The sequence below is a fragment of the Symphalangus syndactylus genome, chromosome 19, assembly GCF_028878055.3.
Source record: "Symphalangus syndactylus isolate Jambi chromosome 19, NHGRI_mSymSyn1-v2.1_pri, whole genome shotgun sequence".
In the NCBI taxonomy this organism is placed as follows: Eukaryota; Metazoa; Chordata; class Mammalia; order Primates; family Hylobatidae; genus Symphalangus; species Symphalangus syndactylus.
The window spans coordinates 81,326,392-81,351,027 of NC_072434.2; the positions used below are offsets into that span (position 1 = coordinate 81,326,392).

The following is a 24,636-nucleotide window of genomic DNA, read 5'->3' on the forward strand; positions in this document are numbered from 1 at the left end:
AAAAGTAAAATACTGACCAGGCACAGTGGCTCACGCCTGTAATCCCAGCACTTTGGGAAGCCGAGGTGGGCGGATCACGAGGTCAGGAGATCGAGACCATCCTGGCTAACACAGTGAAACCCCATCTCTACTAAAAAAAAAAAAAAGAAAAAAATTAGCTGGGCATGGTGGCAGGCACCTGTAGTCCCAGCTATTTGGGAGGCTGAGGCAGGAGAATGGTGTGAACCCGGGAGGCGGAGCTTGCGGTGAGCCGAGATTGCACCACTGCACTCCAGCCTGGGTGACAGAGTAAGACTCCATCTCAAAAAATAAATAAATAAATAAATAAAATAAAGTATTTTTCTTGCTTTTGCCTCTCTGTATTATTTTGTGTTGAATTTCGGGTTTGGGGTTCCATACTGCAAGTACAAGGTGGGATTGGGGCCGAGGAGTGTTGATATCTCCCATGAATAGGGGAGCAGCTGCTAGACAGCCATGTCCTGTGTCCTCTGCCTGGTTCCCGGTTCCTTAGGGGCCCTGGCTACTATTCCAGCTCATTTGGAGGAGGGAACTCAACCTGACCTTGACGACAGCAGTGTGATTTCTTGGGCCTGGTTACTTCCCTTAAGTCACGCAGACTGCTAATGAGCACCAGGTCATGCACGGGCTCAGTCCCTTGTTAACGGAGCTGAGGACAAGGTCTTTCTCATTTTTGCCACAGACTTCTGCAGAGCCTGGGCTAGGTTTCCCATCTTAGGGTAGGGAAAAAGTCATTCATGTTTTACAAGGGAAATTTGAAGTTCAGTATTTGTAGGTAAGCACCTTGAAATGTTTCTCTGGAAAGCACTGTAGAAATACATTATCTCTAATGGCTCTGAACAAGAGTTGTATAGGAACTGTCAGTGCTGATGGATATATTTTCTTTCTGACCCTTCTTTTTAGAACCCACACAGCAGTTAAAATAGCTCCGAGATACAGTGCACCTGTAATCCATGTCCTGGACGCGTCCAAGAGTGTGGTGGTGGTAAGTGGGTGACCTTACATTTTATTCCAGATGTGTTGGAAAGAGTGCATTACAAGTAAGGGTATAACTTAAGATCTATTCATTTTTATTCAGTTCTACTAAATAAAGGTCAAAGAGCAGCCTGAGGCTTATGGTGTGCCTCTGCAGTGACTGCGTTGCTGGAAGGAGGTCCAGGTGACCATGTCCTGTACTTTCAAAGACAATTACAGAACTGAGCAGCAGACAGGTAGATGGCCTGGCACCAAGACCTTTGACCTGGACACCAACCAAAGATTTCACCCACTCACAAGCATGAATAGATATTTGCTTGACTGTCTAAAAGGAATGTTGGATTTTTAAATGATCTTTTTCCAGATAGAAAAACAAACTTGAAAGTGTCCTGGTTGACCCTACCCAAAGACAGAAAAACATCTACTAGATATTTAAAACCCCGAACAGTGGTTTCTGCTTCTCTGTGAACATCATAAACAATTCGCCCACATCCTGCTTTTGTCTTTCAGTGAAGCCTGACATTCTATCTTGTTATAGGTTTCATTGTTTTCACTGAATAATGGGGTATCACAGCTGGGGTGCACCCGAGAGGCAGTGTGGTCCAGGGGTTTCCAAATTGATTTCAGCCACGGAATCTTTGTCTGTTAAGTGATGTCTTACCTGGAAATTCAATGTGGCAGAATTTTCAGGTAAGACATCACTTACCATCACATCCCGCTCCTAGTGTTCATCAAAAGAGCACAGTTTGAGAACCACAGATCTAGCCTAGCCTTCACATTGTGCAGGCGAGGAAGGTTACTGAGGTGGCCTGGTGATCTGCGAGACTTCCAGTGATGCCGTGCGACCTGGACTAGGGTGACCACATTTCCTGAGCTATCTTCCAAGGAAATTATTTCAGATCTGTGAATTTATTTACATGAAAGTTTATAATAATCACTAACATTATTGCATTATTGAAAATGTGTAGTGTGCCAGGTACTGAGCTTAAGTGCTTTACATGGATTTTATTTAATCCTCAGGCTAACCTCACGAGGTAGGTATTTTTATTGTCCCCATTTTAGAGATCAGGAGACAGAAGAATAAAGAGATTAGGAACTCTGCTGAGACCACACGTCTGCCAAGTGGCAGGTGTGGGATTTGAATGCAGGTTATATTACTCTATGTTAAATTAAACTTGTTTCCCATTAATATTTAACAATTCTCCTTTATTAAAAAGGATAAAATTAACTCAGTCTGGGATCATAAAATTGCAATTTTTTATTTGCCATTGATGTAGACAAATATGCAAATAAGCTATATTTCTACAGCTCAATTGTAAAACAATTTTTGTTTCTTATTCTTGGATTGTGCTCCATAGGAGCTTATGTCAGGTCCATGGCTGAGTGCTGTGGGCCTCTTTTTAACACTTGTCATTATTTTCAAACACTGATGCATAGCCTTGAATAGTTTCCATTCAGAGGCAAGACTTTTGGATTCATTTAGTTGCACAGTGCCAACCTTTCCTCTACAGGCAGTGGAAAGAATCAGCCCTTTGATTCCATGTTTGGAGGACAAGCTCCTTCACTTTTTTTTTTTTTTTTTTTTTTAGACCGAGTGTTGCTCTGTTGCCCAGGCTGGAGTGCAGTGGTGTGATCTCGGCTCACTGCAACCTATGCCTCCCAGGTTCAAGCAATTCTCCTGCCTCAGCCTCGCAAGTAGCTGGGATTACAGGTGTATGCCACCACTCCTGGCTAATTTTTTTGTATTTTTAATGGAGATGGGGTTTCACCATGTTGGCCAGGCTGGTCTTGAACTCCTGACCTCAAGTGATCCACCCGCCTTGGCCTCCCAAAGTGCTGGGATTACAGGCATGAGCCACTGCGCCCAGCCTCCTTCACCGTCTTGAAGAGCTAGAGCAGTGGGGGCCTTGCTGAAAGCCAGGCAGGGAATGAGGAGTGGGTGTTTGTGCTCTTTCCAGTTTGGGCCAGCCACGCAGCCAGCAGTGGTTAGCTCCTCCCATGTACAAAGAAACGACCACATTTTGAAATTACTGAAACATAAGTCAGGTGATAAATCATGTGGGTAACTGCTAGTGACACTTCAGGAGCCAGTGGTATAATTTGTTTCAGTTGGTTGTGGGCTCCTTGGCTCAGGCCCCTTTGATCTAACTGAAATGAACATGGAACACGATCACATTTTAGCAGCTGTCTCATATATTTGGAAGATTCCAAAAAGATGTAGCAAATACTTAATGGTTGGAGATTTAGACCCTTGCTTTATTTTTTCTTCTTTAATAAAAAACGAGGTGCCAATATTTTATTCTTTTTAAATTATAAAATATCTTTTCAATTTATTCCCTCTTACTGTGTGGCTGTTGCCATGAAATATAATTTTTAAAAATGAAGGAAAATATAAACTGATATGTCCCAGTGGTTGGCATGAAAACACATGATGGATTTGATTTTTTAGTGGAAGGATCATGTAGGTTAGCCCACATACTGACTGTGAACTTGTTTCCATCAAGTAAGTCAGACTGGGCCAGAAGGAGCCTGCCACTGTGGCTCTGGGAGCAGCGGGCCTCGTGGGGCTGTTCAAGGTGCCAGCAAACTGCAGTGGTATATTCTGTCTACACAATAACACCAGCATCAGGGGATCGTAGATTTTCTGGATGTCAAAGACATCTGGTTTTGCTTTCTCAGAGTATATAATCTAGCAAAATGCAAGAGGGTTTTAAAACATTGGTTACATACACTTCAGGGAATTCAGAGTAGGCATTCCCTTCTTGTTTCATTGGGCTGTGCTGGGTTTCCTAAATGAGGACTCCATTGAGGTGAGTTTAATGTAAGGCTGGGAAATACTTTGTGGTGTGAACACTATTTAGGAACCTATTTTTGGCCTGCCACAATGGCCTTTTCTGATTGTATTCCTGAATGAGGTGATTTTGTTTTATACTAACTCATAGGTGATTGGATTGTTATTAGAGATACTTAGAAAACCCACATAGAGTTATAGACTTTTAAAGCTGGTAGGCACTTTAGCTGTCATTCAGTCTAACTTCCTTAAGGTCAGATGAAGATGTTGAACTTTCTTGCCTTTTTGTGTATTAGATAATCCTGCTAGAGAATGCAGGGATGGGGCAGTGCTGTGTTTATTTTTTAACTGATGTGATCAGTAGCTGCCACTTCTTCTTTCTATGTAATTTTATTTTCTCCTTTGATGGTAGCTATTCTATCAACTTGATAATCATAATAAATAATATTTAGCTGATCCTACTTTTACGATTTAATGAGTAGACTTCACATTTTCTCAGATTATTGGTTTCCTTTCCAATTTTAGCAGAAAGTCAGTGGACTATGAAGATTAGCCTCATTCCTTCAGCAAACAGTGAGAATGTACCTCCAGACGCTGGGCTAGGCACCAGGGGCATGAAGGTAGTCAATGTGTGATTGCAGCTGTCATAGGGCTTTCTAGTAAGGGAAGTGGATATATAAATTGAAGCTAAAAGGCTTTGGAAAGTGCAGTAGTAGATGAATAGAATGTCTTTGAAACATTGAGTTGGGGGTTTCTTAACCCAGAGGGTTCCCAAGACCACCTTCAGGTTCAAAGTTTCACTAGAAGGAGACAAAGAACCCAGAAACACTGTTACAACCGTGGTTTATTGTTGTGAAAGGATATAGGTTAAAATCAGGAAAGGCAAAAGGCACATAGGATGGAATGCAGGAGAGGCCTGGTACAGGCTTTCAGGAGTCATCTCCCCATAGAGTAATCTGGATGGTGCTTATTTCTTCCACTAATGATATGTGACAACATGTAAGGAGCCTTGCCAACCCAGAAGCTTACCTGAGCCTTCATGTCCTGGGTTTTTATTGGGGGTTGGTCACATAGGCCCAGAATGCCCATATGTCTAGCCTTAATTATTCAGTCTTCAGTCCCTGCAGAGGTCAAACATAAGCATGAGCTAAGGTCCCCCACCATAAATCAGACTGTTAGCATAAATGATCTGACGCGGCCCAGAGTGCCAGGCATACAGTGACTCTCTTATCAGGCAGGCTATCCCAAGGGTTTAGAGTTTGTCTCCCAGAAACCAGTCAAAGGCCAGTCCTTTCTTTGGCTTGTGCAGCGTTTGAACATCCCAAGCCCACTGAGTTTACCCTTTCCTGCACACCAGGCAGGAATTAGCACAGTTGGTGAAGGGAGAAGAAATGAAGTTAAGGAAGCCTTCCTGAAGGAGGTGTTATCAGAGTTGACTATTACTGCACCAGTTTTATCATCTTTTGCTCATCTATGGCTATCTTGAATTTTCAGTGTTCTCAGCTGTTAGATGAAAATCTAAAGGATGAATACTTTGAGGAAATCATGGAAGAATATGAAGATATTCGACAGGACCATTATGAGTCTCTCAAGGTAAGTGGTAGAAACAGATCTTTGCTTGCTTTTAATGTGACTGTTTTTTATGATCCTAGTTTTTAATGTGACTTTTTAAAATGGTTTTGAGGAGTATAAAAGGCTTGGGATCATTTTAGAGAATTTGTATCTTCTAGTTCAAATCAGAGGTCTTCAGTGTCTAAGTTCCCAAATAATTTTTGGTTATATTGAAATGAATTTTATTTATTCAGCCAAACATTTATTGGGTACCCAGTAGGCGTTAGGGGCTGTGCTAGATATCAGAGCTATGGTAATGAATAAAACATGAGTTCATACTCAGCAGGGAAACAGGTGCTGAAACAGTGTACTGAAATGACTCCCACAGATCCCCATTCTTGAGGAGCTAATGAAAGAAAATGGAGACATGAGGCAGGACCAGTTAAGCCTTTTGCCTGACTGCCCGACACTGACTGTGCAGAATGATGTTTCAAGAACTGTCCGTCTCTTGATAAGCTTCAGGGAATCCATGGAGAACAGGCATAACTATGCTTTAGAAGTCACTGAAATATTTCTTTCTGGTTATCTGCCTTCTGCGCTTTGGTGGGAGCATTTTGGGAGTTGCTAGGCAAGTGAAATGAGATCCACAGCGTGAGGAAAACATGCTGTTTTGCTTCTGAGGTGGTAGCTAGGCCAAGACGCAGTGGTTGGCTTTTTTCTCTCTCCTTAGGTTCGCCCACAGTGGACAGTTTCTTTAATTCTACCTTCTGGTCCTCAGGGTGGGCCATGGAAGACCAGTTAACAGCTGACCTCAGGTGTTCTAAAAGTACAGGTCAGACACCCCTAGTACCTCAGGTTCAGGCCGCAGAACCAGGCTCATATTTACATATCAATAGTTAATGGATGCTTATTAAGTCTTTACTATCTATTGTTCTGGTGCCAATGTGAAACCGACTGGGTAGAAAAGGAAGAGCTTTTTAGGATAAAGATTCTCATGAATAAGAGCATTTGCTTTCTTGCAAAGCTTACATACTGGCCTTCTTGGACATGTTTTCATAGTAGTTGTGGAAAAGCTAAGAGTCTCTAACTAATTTTTCTTTGTTTTTTTTAACAGGAGAGGAGATACTTACCCTTAAGTCAAGCCAGAAAAAGTGGTTTCCAAATGGATTGGCTGTCTGAACCTCACCCAGGTCTGTTTGGCTATGACTAGAGAAAGACTGGGTGTGGTAACTGACAGTGTGCTGAGGAAGTACATGCATTTACTTGGCTGCAAAATCAAACAAGCAGCTAACGACTCTCAACCGTGTCTAATGCTGATGAGTGACTGATGACCAGAAAGAAAGGGAATAGGTACCATTTATGGAGCAGGTGTTGTGTGCCAGACACCATCCTGAGATGGACTCATAGCAGCTCTCTGAGTCCTTCAGACAACTCCATAATGGACATGGGAATTATCCACATTTTAATTTGAAGAAACTGAGTTTTGGGTGGAAACTTGAAAGGTTACTAGGAATCTCTCTCTGGTCTGTCTTCTAAAACCATGCTCTTTCCTCTGTGCTGTGCTTGCGTGGGTCTCTGTCTCCTTGAAGGAAGTTCTGTGGAAACCTGCCTGGGTGGTACTGTCACCTGAGGTGGCCTGGGTCTCTCGCAGGCCAAAGGGCAGATGTGAAATGTCTAAAATGGGAAACGTGTTTGCATTCACACATCTTTAAAACACTGCAGCAAAGCAGGATCCTCTATGTCTTCCTTTCTCTCTGTCCTCTCTCTGGATGTTTCCCTTTCTTTTTATTTCTTTTATTTGGTTTCTTCCTTTTTAAAATTTCTAGCCACCTTTCTTGCCTCATATAGGTGTTCACAAGGGAATAAAACGTGTAAGATGTTTTGACAGGCACAGAGAGGCATGAGACACAAATGCAAAACCAAGATAGAGTGAACAGGGGTTATATTAATTGAATCCATATTTCCAAGGTAATGTATCAAATCAGCTTTCATTGCTCACGACATCTGTGTTCTACACTTGCTTGGCAGAGTTGAGCGGATTAAATTGGAAATGTAGGTGTGCTTGGTTCTAATTTCATCCCTGCTGAGTTCAGCGTGGTTTGGTGGAAAGAATGCCATATTGGGAGCCGGGATGTCGGGGTTCTCATCCCAACGTGGCTCCTCGCTCTGACTCACGGAGTGACCTTGAGCAGCTTGCTTCCATGTTTGACAGTTTCTACCATGTTAAAAAAGGAGTTACTTTTTGGAAATGTTGTGAGGGTAAAATATTCTGTGAAAACCTTGGAAAAAGTATAAATTGCTATATAGTTCAAGCTCCGATTATTTGCTCTGTATCTTTCCCTGTGAAATTGGAATAATAACACAAGGGCAAGTCTGTTTGGATCAAGTCAGACATCCAAAACATATTTTGCTGGAAATACCCTCCAAAGGCCCACAGCACCTGGCAGCGGTTGGGATGCTTTTTTAGTGGCCGCTTTAACCTCTGGCATGGGGCTACTGCAGGGCCTGCCCTGCTGCCCGAGGGCCATGGGCCCCTGAGGCCTGGCCCTCTGAAATATATCTGAGGACAGCCAGTCCTAGGGTAGTTGCAGGAAGTCGATAGGGAATAAAAGAGGGTCTTCTTTTAAGGCCCTGATGGTAAAACCTCAAACATTTCTTAAACTCTGGGAGACAAGAGAGAGTCCGTCAGTGGCTCTGCAGCAGCGTGTTCTCTCTGCCTTCCCAGGCGAGAGGACCCTTGAATCAAGGGTCTCTGTAGATCCTTTTAGTTTCTCTACTAAGAGGACTATAGAGGCTTTGTTACCAACAAACCAACATAATAGGATATTTCCAAAGAAGGGATTGTCCCGTGTAGTAGAAGGATGATGAGGAACAAATGGGAAAGGGCTACCGTGAACGAGTATGAAAAGGTAGAGATTTCCAGGCAGACGTAAGAAGTCAAATGAGAGAAAAACACTCTACAAGCTTCTGTGTTCTCCCAGAGCCCCTGAGATTGGTAGAATAGGAAGTTCCCTGATCCCTGGTTACAAATCAGGAAGTAGAGAGAAAGGAAGGCTCGGATATGGCAATGGGGCCAACACCTTAGACTCCAGCCTGATCTTGCCATGTCAGACCATAGTCCGAGGTGCAGACCACACTACGGTCTGGAGGGCAGATGGCAGTGCTGCTCTACCTGCCCCAGAAAGCCCAGCAGCACCATCTGTCTCCGAAGTCTTCACCATTATTTAAATTATGATGTATTTTAGACTCACCAGGAGGTATAAAGAACAATATATTAAACATCCATGTATACCCACTAGCCAGCTTAAGACATAACCTACCATCTGATTTTTAAAAAACGAAACAATGCAGAGTGAACAGAGGTTATATTAATTGAATCCGTATTTCTAAGGTAATAAATCAGCTTTTCCTTGCTCATACATCTGTGCTGCACACGTGCTCGGCAGAGTGGAGGATTATGTATTGAGGAATATGTATCAGAAGTCCCACATGTGTCCCTTCCTCCCCTGCAGAAGGCACAGCAGTCCTGAATTTGGGACTTCATTTGCCTATACTTTGAGCATATGTGTCAGTAGGCAATCTAGATGATTGTTTCCGGTTTTGAAACTTTAGATAAGTAGCTTACTCTCCGTGTCTTTCTAGAGTGTTCTTCGTGTTCACCTTGTCTTCATTTGTACAAGTGAGGATTAACCCATCTGTCTTTCCTTCTTGGGCGGGGGGTGGGGATGGAAGGGTTGAGGGAACAGTTTCCAAGGGTGGTGTAGTCAGCTGCCTGTGAAGAATAGTTTTATTTAAGACTCAGTGCAGAATTACTCCTTCTCCACGATAATTTAAAGTTCCCCTCTTTGTAAAACAACTCCTACGGGTGACAGGAGGGAGGTGGAGCGTGGGAGTTGGCAGAGCAGTGAGGAGCTGGCAGGGAGGCCTCCATCAGGCAGGGTGCCAGCATCAGCATTGACAACCGTACTTCTCTCCTGTAGTGAGGCCCATGTTTATTGGGACCCAGGTCTTTGAAGACTATGACCTGCAGAAGCTGCTGGACTACATTGACTGGAAGCCTTTCTTTGATGTCTGGCAGCTCCGGGGCAAGTACCCGAATCGAGGCTTTCCCAAGATATTTAACGACAAAACTGTAGGTTAGTGCAGTAAGTCCTTCCTTTCTGCCTCTGATATTCAAGATGTGGGATTGTGACTTTGAAGACCTGAATTAGTGAGGAACACTGGATTTGGATTGTGCAGATTACAGATGCCTTCATATTGCTCACCTGCCCGACTTTTTAGTGGTTTTCAAACTGCTAGATTGGTCCTTATTATATCAACTAAATTTGGTATCTACTTTATTCTTCCAATAAATGTTTATTGACATCAGTTACATGCTGAGCACTAGGGATAAATGGAAGACAATATAATCCCTGCTGTCTAGCACCTGACTAACTGGCACAGCCAGTAGTAATGGGCCCTGCCTGGGCTCCTGTGGACGTAAGAGGAGATAGAGCTCAGACTGGGAGGTCAGGGTAGGCTTCCTGGACGAGGGGGCATTCGAACTGTTTTTGAGGATTCAGTGGGAGTTGCCGTGGCTAGGACTGTGGATGTGATATGGTGTTGAAGAAAAGGACGTTCCAGGAAGAGGAGACAGTGTGAGAAGGCACAGGTACATGTGCCTATTTGGGGAACTGCAAGGAGCCCATTGTGCTTGGAGCATTGGGAAGGGAATGGGGCTTTAGGGTGATAAACTAGAGAAGTAGGTGAGGTGATAAATTACTACCCCCCACTTCTCACTTCTAGCCTCACCCCAAAATCCACCGACAGAGACAAGGAATCCAAATGCAAAGCCATTCAAAGGATCAGGTAGTAGCCAGATCAGAGCAACAGGGAGGGGTAGACTCACAGAAGCATGGGATTAGGGCTGAGAGGCGCCTAGAAACCAGCCTCTTGCCAAGTTTCTCACGGGGGGCGGGCCTGGGTGTGCGTGTTAGGATGCTGAGACTCAGGAACTCTCAGGTAGCCAGGAACGTGGTGATGAGCAAGGGGCTTCTCAGTGTGCTGCCCCTGAATCATCACAGGTGAGCTGTCCAGGGGCTGTGGGACAGGCTTCTCACCATGGGCAGGGTGGCCGAGTCTCACGGAAACCGAGATGGTGTCCTCGGAGCCTGGCTCCCACTGCAGGTCCGGGAGCAGGCCAGCCCAAGTGCAGCACTGAAGCCAAGTGTGAGGATTTGGGCCACACTTCACCCCTTACCACTAACGTTCCCTGTGCACATACAATTCCACTGACTTCACAGTGACCTCTGGGGAACATGGCCTGTGCCTTATATTCACCATGCCTTGTATTCTGCGGTGTCTGAGCCTGGGCGCATACAGTGAGGATTTACCGAGTCTGAGTGCGTAGGGTAAGGATGTAGCTGTCCTTGTTTAACTCTTCGTGGTACTGTTGAAGGCCCCAAATTTAAGAATCCCTTCAGATGTTGTTATGGTCAAAATATCAATCGTTATGAATTATATTGTGTTTGGGATTAAAAGCACCACGGAATACGAGCACAGGTCATGTCTCCCAGAGGTCACTGCAAAGTCAGTGGAGTTGTATGTGTACGAGGAATGTCAGTGAGGAATCTGGCCTGCTTTTTCTCGTCCTCTCTGACAGAATGCTTTGGGGAGCCACAGCTTTGGCTGCATTTTGTCCAATGGAAAACTTAAGTGGCTTGAACTGGGAGAAGCAGACTGTGGGAGCTGCACTTAGCAGGAGCCACAAAACCCTGGCTGTTCCACTTTAAGCTGGGTCAGTGGCAAACACCAGAAAGCATTTGAGGAAAATGGAGAAGCCTGAAGAGGGAAGGTGACTGAGGAGGGGTAATGGCTTTTAAAAGAAGCATTGTTTGATGGTTATTTTTGGCATCTTTAAGTGAATTCTAATTGTGTTTTTCTAATAGGTGGAGAGGCCAAAAAGGTCTACGATGATGCCCACAATATGCTGAACACACTGATTAGTCAAAAGAAACTCCGAGCCCGGGGTGTGGTTGGGTTCTGGCCAGCACAGAGTATCCAAGACGACATTCACCTGTATGCAGAGGGTGCTGTACCCCAGGCTGCAGAGCCCATAGCCACCTTCTATGGGTTAAGGCAACAGGTATGGAAGGTGTACTGACAGCCAGCACACTGCTTTCACTTGTGAGTTTAAGCACTAAACAAAAGAGCTTTGCATAAATGAGAGTCTGCTTCACCTCCTCCCAAATGACCAATCACATGCCCAAGAAGTGACCAATCACACACCCAAGCCCAAGCCATCTGTGAGGATGGGGGAGAGAAGGCGCCACCATGGGTGTCAGAGGCAGGGCCACTCAGCAGGAGTGAGGCAGTTAATGTTGTGTTCCATGGATGGACGAGGACCATTGCTGCTGTCTCAGGTGGTCACATGTCAGGATCTCAGTCTTCTTAGCTTCTGAAGAAAGAGAACACTCACTTGTTCAAAAACGTTGGTTAACATCTATGCATATTATTAAGATAGACTGTCAGATGGCTTCCCTTGGAAGGGGAAGACAGGTGGAAACAAACATTTGCAGAATGGATACCAGGTGCCAGGTGCATAGTAAGGTGCTTGATGATCATCCTTTTAATTTCCACACAGCCGTGTTAGGCAGTTTAAGTTTCTGTTTTACAGAGAAGATGAAGGATGATGGAGATTGTGCTGGGCCCCCCAATATAGAGAGGAGAGCCCAGCCTGTACATACCCACAATGGCTGTTCTTCGACTCTGCTGGCTTCTTTTCTTTCGAGTGACGAGAACAGACTCTTCTCAGCAACTTCTCTCTCGTCTCCCCCACCTTTGAAAAGGCAAATATCATATGCATGTCCCTTTAGTTGCTGTAAAAAAGAGTGTCTTAATCAAGAATTGGAACCAGAATTCACCAGAGTCATTAACAGATTTAATAATTTGCAGAAAATTATTCTTTCTGTTTTACTGCCATTTTCAGTCATTCAAAAATAATAGTGTTGGCTGGGCACAGTGGCTCACACCTATAATCCCAGCACTTTCAGAGGCCAAGGTGGGAGGATTGTTTGAGCCCAGGAGTTTGAGGCCAGCCCCGGCAAGATGGCAAGACCCTGCCTCTATAAAATAAATTTAAAAATGAGCCGCGCACTGGGGAGTGCATGCCTGTACTCCTTCAGCCAGCTGCTTGAGAGGATGAGGCGGGAGGATCACTTGAGCCCAGGAGTTCGAGGCTGCAGTAAGCCATAATCATGCCACTGTACTCCAACCTGGGCAACAGAGCGAGACCCTGTCTCTAAAAAACAAGCAAACAAAAAAGATATTGGCGCATTTTAATCCCAACCATAATATAATTCATAGTCATCCATATTTTTACCATAACAACATCTGAAGGGATTCTTAAACTTGAGGCCTTCAACAGTACCATGAAGAGTTAAACAAGGACAGCTACATCCTTACCCTACGCACTCAGACTTGGTAAATCCTCACTGTATGCGCCCAGGCTCAGACACCGCAGAATACAAGGCACTGGGGTTCTAATGTTAAGTTCCAGCCCCTCCTCACTAGGGAATTTGTGGCTTTTCTTTTACAGACATAATGGTGTTCAAAAACCTCTGCTCTAGCCCAGTCTTTCATCTTTCAAGTCCTGCATCCTCTGCGATCTCTTTTTACTTCCAGTACCATTCATGCCCAGGCAGTCTGTGACATATTAGGGCATTTAATAGAATGAATTCTCAGAGTTCACCTTTTTAATAGCCTCTGGAGAGGGGAACTGGGCCAGGCACGTACATTACCTACCCAGGTAGCAATTTCTCAGGAGGGGCTTTCCTCCAGTGCACTCTGAACATTCTGGTGGCAGTGCCTTATTACTCTGGGAGTCTGCTCTTCTGAGTAGGCTCTGATTGCTGTCTCTTCTAAGGTACCATGGGGCTCTGTGATCTGTCTCTCCTGTGGTGCAGGGAAGCTTTGGGTCCCCCTCTGGCCTTTGTTAGCAAAGAATAATTGATGGGCCGAGTATACCTGGAAAATGGCTTCCCCATGCACAGCTGTCCCTGAGTTCGGTGACATTCCTGTGTGCCATTACCAAACACCTCCTCGCCTGCACTTAACAATTTCCTGCCCTGTGTCAATGTAGCTGCACTTGCTTCCACGGTGCGCAATGAGTTGTGAAGTGTCTGGGTTGGCCACTCACTGATTAATTGATCAGTCCTAAGCAGTACCATATATGTAGGAGCATGGGTTGTGGTACCAGCCCTCCGGCCCCTCCCACTGTCTGGCCTTGGGCCAGTTGATCAAGCTTCCTGTGCCCCTGATTTCTTGTCTGTAAAATGGAGCTGATGGTATCACATGTCACAAAGTGGTTGAGAGGGTTAAATAGTAATTCATATAAAGCACCAAGAACAGGCATACAGTAACCACTGAATGAGTATTAGTTATAAGCTATTTACCTTCTCAGCAAATATTTATTGATTTTTTAAATATGTATAAGACTTTATTTGTTACCTTAGTTGCAGGGAAGAGTTGCTTATGAGCTGAGGGTGAAAAATGGGGGAGGATAGGCCCCAGGGCTGTGGAGAAAATCCAGAAGCAAATCCTGCTGAATTCTTGGTTTGGTGCCCAGCCGGCCCTGGGTGTCCTCAGCCGGCTCCTGTATGATCCTCGACCCCACCCCACATGGCAGGCAGCACGTGGCCTGGGCATTGCTCACCCCAACAGTTTGTTGTTTGAGCTGCTGCTGTTGACGCAGAGTGGAGGCCCTTCCATTTATTGGATCTCTTTTGAACATGGTGCTGAACTTAATTGAAAACACTTGGGGACAAGTTTTTTTTTTTTTTTTTTAAACCTGACTTCAGCACAGTGCCTGAAGGCATTCAGTAAATGTTTGGTCAGTGTGTGAGTGAGCCAATGAACTGGTGTCTTGACAATTTATGTTACGTCATGTCATACATTTTTAAAAATCTCATTTCATTTGTTTATCTTACAAATATTTATTGAATACTCACTATGTGTCAGACACAATTCCAAGTACTGGGGATGTAACAGTGCACAATACAGGCTGCCATCTCTGCGTTGTGAAGCTTATTCTCATTTGACGATACTCGATTGCTCTTCATGATGTGCTGGTGCCACGTTCTTGCTAACGGCGCCTCCGCACACTCCTTGGTTTTAAGGCCGAGAAGGACTCTGCCAGCACGGAGCCATACTACTGCCTCTCAGACTTCATCGCTCCCTTGCATTCTGGCATCCGTGACTACCTGGGCCTGTTTGCCGTTGCCTGCTTTGGGGTAGAAGAGCTGAGCAAGGCCTATGAGGATGATGGTGATGACTACAGCAGCATCATGGTCAAGGCACTGGGGGACCGGCTGGCAGAGGTAAGGCAGAGGCATCGCACCAAGGGGCTGAGGACAGAGGCCAGGCAGTAGGGAGCCTGGGGTGGGTGCCTGGAGACTGATCAACCCTTAGAACCAGTGTCTTTTTTTTTTTTCTTGAGTTGGATGCTGCTGGCTTTAACATTACACATATTTTAATATTATGTATCCCCAGATTGCTTGTCTACATTATCTTTGAGGCAAAGAAAAACCTTGAATGGTGCCATAGTTGGCTGTTGCTCTTAGAGCCTTTATCTCTGCCTTATCTCTGTTGTCTCACTTTGCTTGTTGTGATGTGACATTTTCCTCAATACCCCAAAAAATTAAAAACAAATTTTTATTTCAGAGCCCCTCATTGTAATGCTGGTGTCATCTATAGAGTCTTCATCTTCCTATGCATGGAATGATGGTAGCCTTTGCCCTGGGGAGAGCCTCTCCCTTTTCCTGCAGTGAACAGTGGAGGAACTAGCAGCTATATGGTCCCAGCTGCTCTTTCTGGCCCGTGGAGCTTTGGATTGACCTTTAGGGAAATCGTTAAGTTTTAAGGTCTAAAATCTTCAGGTCATTAAGTATGGTCCTTCAGAGCTCAGGTTGAGGCCAAAATTGAGCTGCAGAGCAGCTAATGAAAGTACAAACCAAGCAAGAATCCAGCCTGTTTCCTCTTGCCAAATTTCCCCTGGCTGTGGTCCAGACGAGGGAGGGTGTCCTCATGGTTCTGATTCAGGGGGTGGAGGCTGCACTGATGCTGTGAGCCCCTACCTCTGCCTAAGCATGCCTGCCGCTTTGGGTCCCAAGGCCTTTGCAGAAGAGCTCCATGAAAGAGTTCGCCGAGAATTGTGGGCCTACTGTGGCAGTGAGCAGCTGGATGTTGCAGACCTGCGCAGGCTGCGGTACAAGGGCATCCGCCCGGCTCCCGGCTACCCCAGCCAGCCCGACCACACCGAGAAGCTCACCATGTGGAGACTCGCAGACATCGAGCAGTCTACGGGTATGAGCCAGGAGGCCACGGGTTCCTGTCTTCCTTCTTCAGTAGATAGACTCTTATCAACATAATGACACTTAGGGTTAAACATGTTTTTAAAATTGAAGGGCTTCTAATCACATTGTCCCTTATGCTGTCCTTTTTCACTTGTAGCTGTTTGTTCTGGCATTTTACTTCAGTATTACTGATTGTATTCTTACATCATTATTTTTAGATTTATCAATTTAAATTATTTCCTCTTGGCCTACAACAGATGGGAGTTTAGCTTATGTATACCATCCCGTGCCTCTCCTGCCCCAGTTTCCTGTCACAGGCATGGTGATGTCTTTAATCCCTCCCTTAGAGACTGACCTTTGTCCCTCAGTAATGTCACTTGCTTCACGCTCTTGTCTCATTGCTTGTGGATGGTGTCCCTGGGTGCTGGTCTTGCAGAGCACCCAGCCTTCCCTTCAGCCCTCTTTTCTCTTTACTTTTACACTGTTATTAACATTTATATTCTTCTGTAATCATAATTCTCTATTATGTTTTGCCTGTGGATTGATTCTAATAGCTGAAAATGAGAAGCTGGCATGTGCGTTTCTGAGACAAAGGCCCAGACACCCGGCCTCAGTGTCCTGTGCCCAGAGCTGAATTGGCTCGTGGTTCTGTGGCTGCACATTATCACGTCAGTGTGCTGGTTCTGTCATTACTGCAGAGTTCATGTAGTTGAGATGGCCCAGGCTAAGCTCACAGTTTTCAGCGGAATTAATAAAAAGCATACCATCAAAGCTGATAAAGGCATCCAGATTTAAGTGAGAAACCATGAGCTGTGCTGAATCTGCTTCAGCAGGAACAACACTAACTCTAGGAGTCATGAGATCTGGGTTGGAGTCCTGTTTCTGCCATAAGCTAGCTGGGCGACCTCTGGCAAAGCACTCACCCTTCATGTTGCTCTGTTTCCTTGTTCATAGAATGAGTGGATTCGAATAGATATCCTTGAGGGTCTGTTTGAGCTCTCAGATCCCCAGGAAAACTGTCTCTTCTTTCTCACGATGTTGTGGATTCCTTCTTCACTGGGGCTCTCAGTCGTCTTTAGTATCAGTGGCCGCACAGAACTGGTGGAGGCTGTTCAGTTGTTGTTCTTATCTCCAGAGGTAGAGCTCCTGGCTGAGAAGGTCTAGGCTTAGGAGCAAATCGGGGCACCTGTAACTGATCTGGGATGGCTGGAGGTAGGAGTGTAGAGTCTTTCCCAGGCCTGTCCCCCTGGGTTAGAGGAGATCTGCATGTCCTGAATTTGTTTCTTCACCTGGCAGGAATTTGCTAGACTTGTCTGATCACAGCTTTCATGCTGTGTCATGTGTCTACGTAGAAGGCATGAGTTCTCTTTGGTTCACTTGTTCAACAAGAGTTCATTGAGTGCCTGCTAGCTGTAGGCCTTGTGCTAGACACTGAGTCAATAAGCATTTTCCCGGCGTTGCTCTCTCTAGGCATTAGGTTAACAGAATCATTAGCAATGGCACCTGCTTCAGCAGTCTCAGGCCTCTACTTCTCCAATTTGAAGTCCACATATTTTGCTGTGGGGAAGATTTCCAAGGATCAGGTAAGCTAGCTCTTTCATTATATGTGGCTTCCCTAGTTCAAATGAAATTCTAGAACCTCTCTCATTTTAAATGTGAATGAGAATAAAGTAAGGGGAAAGGGTGAAGAAATTTACTCCAGTTAATGTCTTAATTTGATTTCAATAGAATACCTCTATTCTAGCCCTCACTTCTACATGCAAACCACACACACACACACACACACACACACACACACACACACACACACACACACAGCTTCTAAGCATCAGATGTTTACTACATGTTTTTCTGCCTAGAGAAAAAGGCAACTTGGTAGATAAATATCTATCTCCATTTAACTCTGTAGATTGCTGTTAAGACAAGAAATGGAAGGTACTTAATGTTTCTTGGCAAATTTTGTGGAAACTTCTATTCCAAAAGTCTTATCATGTTGGTTTAATAAAATGCTTCTCATCTTTTGCAGGTTGAGGATTATGCGTTGAGGAAGAACATATCTGTGGCTGAGGTTGAGAAATGGCTCGGACCCATTTTGGGATATGATACAGACTAACTTTTTTTTTTTTTTTTTTTTTTGCCTTTTTTATTCTTGATGATCCTCAAGGAAATACAACCTAGAGTGCCTTAAAAATAACAACAACAAAAAACCTGTGTGCATCTGGCTGACACTTCCCTGCTTCTGGTTTTCGAAGACTATTTAGTGGAACCTTGTAGAGGAGCAGGGTCTTCCTGCAGTGCCTGGAAAACAGGCGCTGTTTTTTCGGGACCTTGCGTGAAGAGCAGTGAGCAGGGTTCCTGTGGTTTCCCTGGTCCCTCCGAGATGGGGACAGACTGAAGACAGAGGTCTTTTGATTTCAAAGCAAGTCAACCTGCTTTTTTCTGTTTTTACAGTGGAATCTAGGAGGCCACTTAGTCCTCTTTTTTTCCTCTTAGAAGAAAAGCCTGAAACTGAGTTGAATAGAGAAGTGTGACCCTGTGACAAAATGATACTGTGAGAAATGGGGCATTTTAATCTAAGTGGTTATAGCAGTGGATTCTGACGGGGAAGGTGTAGCTCTGTTCTCTTCGGAAGACCTCATTTTCTAAAGGCTGGACTAAATGGTTGCAGAACTGCCTTTGGCAAAAGGCATGCTCTCACTGCTTGCTTGTCAGAAACACTGAAGCCGTTTGCCCCAGTGTGGTCAAGCAGCCATGCTCTCTGGGCATTTTCGTCCTCCCATGATTTCGTATTTCCGTGCCCCTGAGGAAACAAAAAGGAAATGAGGAGAGAAAGTTACTGTTAAGGGTGGTTAACATTTTTTTTGTTTTGCTTTGGTTTGGTTTTTTTTTTTTTTTTGCGACAGAGTCTGGCTCTGTCGCCCAGGCTGGAGTGCAGTGGCGCAGTCTCGGCTCACTGCAAGCTCCGCCTCCCGGGTTCACACCATTCTCCTGCCTCAGCCTCCAGAGTAGCTGGGACTACAGGCGCCTGCCACCACGCCCGGTTAATTTTTGGTATTTTTAGTAGAGACAGGGTTTCACCGTGTTAGCCAGGATGGTCTCGATCTCCTGACCTCGTGATCTGCCCGCCTCGGCCTCCCAAAATGCTGGGATTACAGGCGTGAGCCACTGCACCTGGCCGGTTAACATCTTTTAATTGTTTTCATGATTGAGCAGGTTCTCAGCTGGGCTCTGATAGCCAACAGAATTGGACAGGTGGGCAGCATAACGTCACTCATTTCTTACCATTTTATTCCCCTCCAATTCTCAATATATTCAGTAATGAAGAATGGTGCCACCACTCAAGCAACAAGCCTCAAACTCACCCATGTCATCTTTTTCTTGGATGATTGCAGTTATTTCAAAAATTTGCATGCAAAATATACACTCATCCTACTTTAAAGATGGTGGTGGCAGGAGTCAGGAGAAGGTAGCATTGGAGTCCTGATTTGATTTGAAGGATGAAGACGAAGAAGCAAGGGAGGAACAAATGAAGAACTATCTTTGTTCATGAATAGGAATATTAAAGATTATAAAGGTATCAGATCTCCTGAAATTGATCTATGGATTTAATACCATTTTCAATGGAAATTCCAACAGAGATTTTATTGAATGAAACAAACAGGTGTTTATATGGCGTAGCAAAGGACTTAAAATTACCAAATGCTTCTAAATATGAAGGAGAGGTTGAGGAGATGCACCCTATGTGATACCAAGCTTTATTGTCAAGACAGTGTCGTAGTGCAGAGGTAGGCATTCTGAGCAGGGGAACAAAATAAGGGCCTAGAAACTCACCCATGCATATGTTGACCTTTGCAAAATGACCTGGTGACATGGCAAGTCAGTGGGGACAGGAAGGACCACTCCCTAAGTAATCCCAGAACAATGGCTATTCATGTGGGAAAAAAAGATTTTACTTTCTCTCACCTTACCTGGTGATAAGTTCCAAATATGTTAAGGGCTTTAATACAAAAAGCAAAAATTGTCAGTGTTTGGATGAAAAAAGCCTTAGGGCAGGAAAGAGTCTCTTGAGACATAAAGTAGTAATCATAAATGACAAGACGGTTAAGTCAATTCTGTTAAAACTAAAGGCTTATATTAAGCAAACACTTGAAGTGAGAAGATGATCCACAACTTGAGAAGACATAATACAAATAACTGATGAAGATTCATAATCACAAATATAGAGAATTCCTATTTAAAAAAAATAGAAAAATTATGAAGGCTACACAAGAGGAAATAGGGCTTTTAAATAAATAGATGTTCTGTAGCATTGGTGGTCAGGGAAACATAAATTAGGACCACAATGAGATTCCATTTTATATCCATAAGACTTGCAAAGGTTGGGTCTGACAGTACCAGTTGTTAGATCTGTAGGGACTTGTACAACATTGTGGACAGGCACCACTGCTTTAAAAAACAATTATCCCTTACAGACTTGAACATTTGCAGACCTTATGATCTTGCTTCCAACTCCCACCTGTATGTCCAGCAAACTCTTGCATGTGGCCACTAGGAGGAATGTGTAAGAATGTTCATAGTTACATATTTATAATAGTTAATAACTGGAAAAAGTGAAATGTATGTCTGTCTACAGGAAAATAGGTGAATAATTAGATATATATATTCATCCTACGGGATATTATTCAGTAGTGGAAATGAGTAAACTACAGCTATACTTCACAGTAAGAATGAATCTCAGAAAATATTAAGGAAAAGAAGCAAGTTCGAAGAGACTACATGGGGTGTACTATTGAGCCCAAAAACAAGCAAAACCAAAGAATATGTAGTCTAAGCATACATATACAATAAAACTATGCTATTAAAAAAAAAAGGTAACAATAATAAACCAAAATTGAGCATAGTAATTACCCACGGAAGGAGGGAGTGGAAGGGACGGGAGCACATAGGTAGATGCCAAGTTATGCAGCTGTTCTGGTTCCTCCTGGTAGGCTTACGAGTGTTTACTATATGCTATTAATATATTATGCTTTATAACTAATAGATAACAGTTTTGTGCATATTATGTTCTACCTAATATTAAATATATTATAAAAAATAAAGGCAAGGTGGAATGATAACCTAAAAGCTGGTATGGTGATTTTGTAGATAATGTTTGTATAAGTCAAATACAGTTTTTAAGGAAAGGAAGAACATCTTAGGGTAAACAGCAGCTAGAAAGGCGAGGGACGGGAGAGTGGTGCATCCGTGCTGCTGCCAGCAGTGCCCAGATACCAGGCTTTGGGGAATGAGTGGATGGCTGGACCATTTGCTAAGACAGAGTCCAGGGGATGGGAGAAAGGATGTGTTTTGGAAAGATTCGATGTGACTAGACTGAATATGGGCAGTTGGATACTAGACTTTGGAATTTAAAAAGAATGTCTGGAGTTAGAATTGAGAGACTTCAACGTGGCAGGCTGCAGTGCGACGGGATCACCTATGGAGCATATAAGGAGAAGAGAATCTGGAGGAGGAGGAGGAGGAGGAGGAGGAGGGGGAGCCAGCAGGCGAGCAGCTGTGGGTTGGAGGAAGCCTGGAGGGAGAGTGTTTCGAGGCATGCCAGCAGAACCCAATGCTGCAAAAAGGTCTGGGAATGGGATTGCTGAGGGCCCTTCTCACAATGAGCCCCTCAAGAGCAGCGTCGGGATTGTGGGAACTGTTGGCAGACTCAGCTGGCTTTGCTAGGTTGAAGACAATGGGAGGTGTGGAAGATTTGTTGGCTCATTTAAGGAAGATTGGAGGGAAAGGTAGGATTGAGAGTGTTTCAGACAGAAAAAGGATTATATGCTGAGGGTAAAGCACAAGTACAGAGGGTTGCAGATAGTGCAGAAGTCTTTAAAAACAATTATTTTAACCCAGCTTCCAGGGAGACTGAATTTCTTCTGTCAGTCAATAACACCATCAACCTGGGAGTTGCCCCTGACCCCTCCAGTCTTAGCTCCTGCTGCTGTAACAAAATACTGCAAACTGGGTGGCTTATAGAGAACAGACATTTATTTCTTACAGTTCAGGAGGCTGGAAGTCCAAGATCATGGTGCCATCATGGCCGAGTTCTGGTGAGGGCCCTCTTCTGGGATGCAGCGGCCAGCTGCTCATGTTCTCACAGTGGGTGGAGGGTAAGCTTGCTCTCTGGCCTCTTACAAGGGCACTAATCCCATTCATGAGGGCCCCGCCTTCATGACCTAATTACCTCCCAAAGATGCCATCTCCAAACACCATCATCGTGGGGATTCCATTTCAATATTTGGGGGATACATCAGACCGTAACACTTCTCTCTTTCTCCACCTTCACATCCGGTAACATTCTTCTCAGCACCACACCACACCACTTAAAAATTTCTGTGGTTACCTCCACGGAATGGGATTAGAGGATCAGGGGTGAGGGAACTCATGGTTTGGCTATTTCTCATTCTTTCTGCACTGTTTCAAATTTTTACAAGTGTATATTATTGTACTTTTAAAAAGATTAGCTTGGCAACAAGTCTAGCCTGAAATGGGTGCTATTTCGACTAGTCTGAGTGAAAAGTGAGGATTTAAATGAAGTAACCCCTAAACTCAGCCAGTCCCATGTTTTTTTTAACACTTGGAATATCTAATTCCATTTACACTGCATTCTTCAAATGTAATTTTCAAAGATGCCTTTTGCCTCATCCCTTGCTTTTAAGTATTATAGCCTTTTGGAGACTCACAAAACAATCCCTAAATTCTCGCCTAGGAAAGTATCTTGGATTAAATGGTTTTTGAGAACCTTGAGAGTGTAGATTCTATGAAATGGAAGAAACAAGAACTAGACAGTCATAAATGCTGTTGATCACCAACGATCTCTGCCATCCATAAGGTAAATATAATAATAGAGTCATAAATGCTGTTGATCACCGACAATCTCTGCCATCCATAAGGTAAATATAATAAATACGGTGACCTGCTGAGTGTGAACTTGCAGCAGGTGAGGAAGGAACTTTGAACTCTCACAATCTTGTTTCTTCATTTCCCAGAGAGAAACTCGGCAAAGAGAAAAAGGACATTTCCCTCCAGATTATCTGAAAGAATTTCAGTGCTTTAATCATGTGACATTATCTTATTAATAGAAAAGTAAATATTTGTGCATATTTTCAATAAAATATATAAAATCCAGTTAGTATATAGTGCTAAACACCATTAATTAAAAATATTTTAACCTGATATGATTATTGATTTTTAAAAATTCTGTTGAGATGACTTTATCAAAATTTGAAGGATTCCAGGGGAAAACATTGTAGTGTTAAAAGTGCTTGGTTATTTTTAAGATAATGCAGCTCTTTTCAGAAAAGGTAGCAGTTAGCTCCAAGAGATATTTCAATGGCTCATATAAAGCCTTCCGGTCACCATCAGATATTTCCTTTCATTGCTGTGGGCAAGTACTAACATCCAGTTTAAAACCATTGGGAATGCTGAAGTACAGCAAATTGAGGTGACAGCTTGGTCTCCAGCAGAGCCACGACTGCTTCCTGGTCTGCAGGATCCCATTTCTCTCCACTGGGCCTGCAAATTAAATCTTGAGGCTGGGTGCGGTGGCTCATGCCTGTAAATCCCAGCACTTTGGGAGGCCAAGGTGGGCGGATCACCTGAGGTCGCGAGTTCAAGACCAGCCTGACCAACATGGAGAAACCCTGTCTGTACTAAAAATAGAAAATTAGCCGGGCGTAGCAGTGCATGCCTGTAATCCCAGCTACTCAGAAGGCTGAGGCAGGAGAATCGCTTGAACCCGGGAGGTGGAGGTTGCGGTGAGCTGTGATCGTGCCATTGCACTCCAGCCTGGGCAACAAAAGCGAAACTGTCTCAAAATAAATAAATAAATCTTGAACAAAGTTAGGGATCAAATATCAGTGGACATACTACCCCCCCTCCCAACCAAAATAAATTGGTGAGTTACAAGGAAGTGGACACATCCATGAAGGTTTTTTAGTCCTGTTTGACATAGAAATGAGTTTGTTCTTTTGCAGTTAGAAACATTGTCAATCAGCTGAAAATGATTTAGAAACCTAGTTATGCTTTACACTCCAATTGTGCATTATTACCCAACAGATCAGATAAAAATCAAGAGAAAGACCCTGTGAAATTTCTCCATTTGTTAAAATTAACCATCAACTGGGAAAAATAGAAAAAAACAAACCTTTTCCTAAAAGAGACAGGGAGGCATGGTACCCATTCTATTTGCTAAGGCACTCGAGGAAGATCATCATGTGCAGTAGATAATATCAGAACCAAAAATCTAGCAGTTCTGCCAGGCACATAGTAGGAACTTAAACATTTGTTGAACAGACGCCAAGACGCCAGCTAGTGCCCTCCAGAGATTTTCCAAGCAAGTTCAGAGATGTGCTGCCCCTGTCCAATGCAAGGAAACAGACAACCGCACAGAAGCCAATCTGGTCCATCCATCAGTGGCCTTTCAAAACCTACAATTCAGTAATCGCTGATACTCATAATGATGACTCGTAAGTGTTGCAATATTCCTGCAGTACCTTCTGAATCATCAAAGACTCATTAAAATTCAGTGTCACTTCAGTACTAAGTACACTTTACCATGTGAATTACTGTATTTGAAGGTTGACCACCCAAGTATGATAAATGTAACCCCTGTCCTTTAACTGGAATATAGATTAAGCAACATTTTTCCTTCCCCCAACTATGCCAGATAGCAGAGCATCTGCTGCTGCTATAACCGTGTGGCAAAAGAGCCAAGCCTGACATTATTTAGCGAGAGGGGTGCTGAAGTGAAAAAGATGGTTTATCAGGGTGAATGGAAAAGATGCTACAGAACAAGAGAGTGTGTCCTGACGAGGAGGTCAGCTCACACCCTGGAAGCTGAAGGGGCTGGTGTGAGGCAGAGTTGAGTCATTTAATGCCATTGGCATTGAAGGGGAGGGAAAACGCTAATTTTGGGTGGTTTGTATC

At 43.9% G+C, this 24,636-nt stretch overlaps 1 protein-coding gene across 7 annotated transcripts in view; it reads left to right on the forward strand.

Annotated features, from left to right (window-relative positions):
• MTR (5-methyltetrahydrofolate-homocysteine methyltransferase) overlaps positions 1-24,636 on the forward strand; it is a 138,130-nt gene that overhangs the window by 86,427 nt on the left and 27,067 nt on the right. For 4 of the 7 annotated variants that reach the window (XM_055233441.2, XM_055233439.2, XM_055233443.2 and 1 more), the window contains 9 exons: positions 922-1,003; positions 5,279-5,377; positions 6,450-6,525; positions 9,316-9,471; positions 11,263-11,459; positions 14,491-14,691; positions 15,484-15,676; positions 17,137-17,249; positions 17,693-20,790. In XM_055233441.2, the coding sequence (XP_055089416.1) occupies positions 922-1,003; positions 5,279-5,377; positions 6,450-6,525; positions 9,316-9,471; positions 11,263-11,459; positions 14,491-14,691; positions 15,484-15,676; positions 17,137-17,249; positions 17,693-17,779 (1,204 nt within the window). In that variant the 3' untranslated portion in view covers positions 17,780-20,790. Of the gene's footprint in view, positions 1-921; positions 1,004-5,278; positions 5,378-6,449; positions 6,526-9,315; positions 9,472-11,262; positions 11,460-14,490; positions 14,692-15,483; positions 15,677-17,136; positions 17,250-17,692; positions 20,791-24,636 lie in introns of those variants that run through there. The other 3 variants (XR_010114832.1, XR_010114831.1, XR_010114830.1) reach the window with 1 other exon arrangement.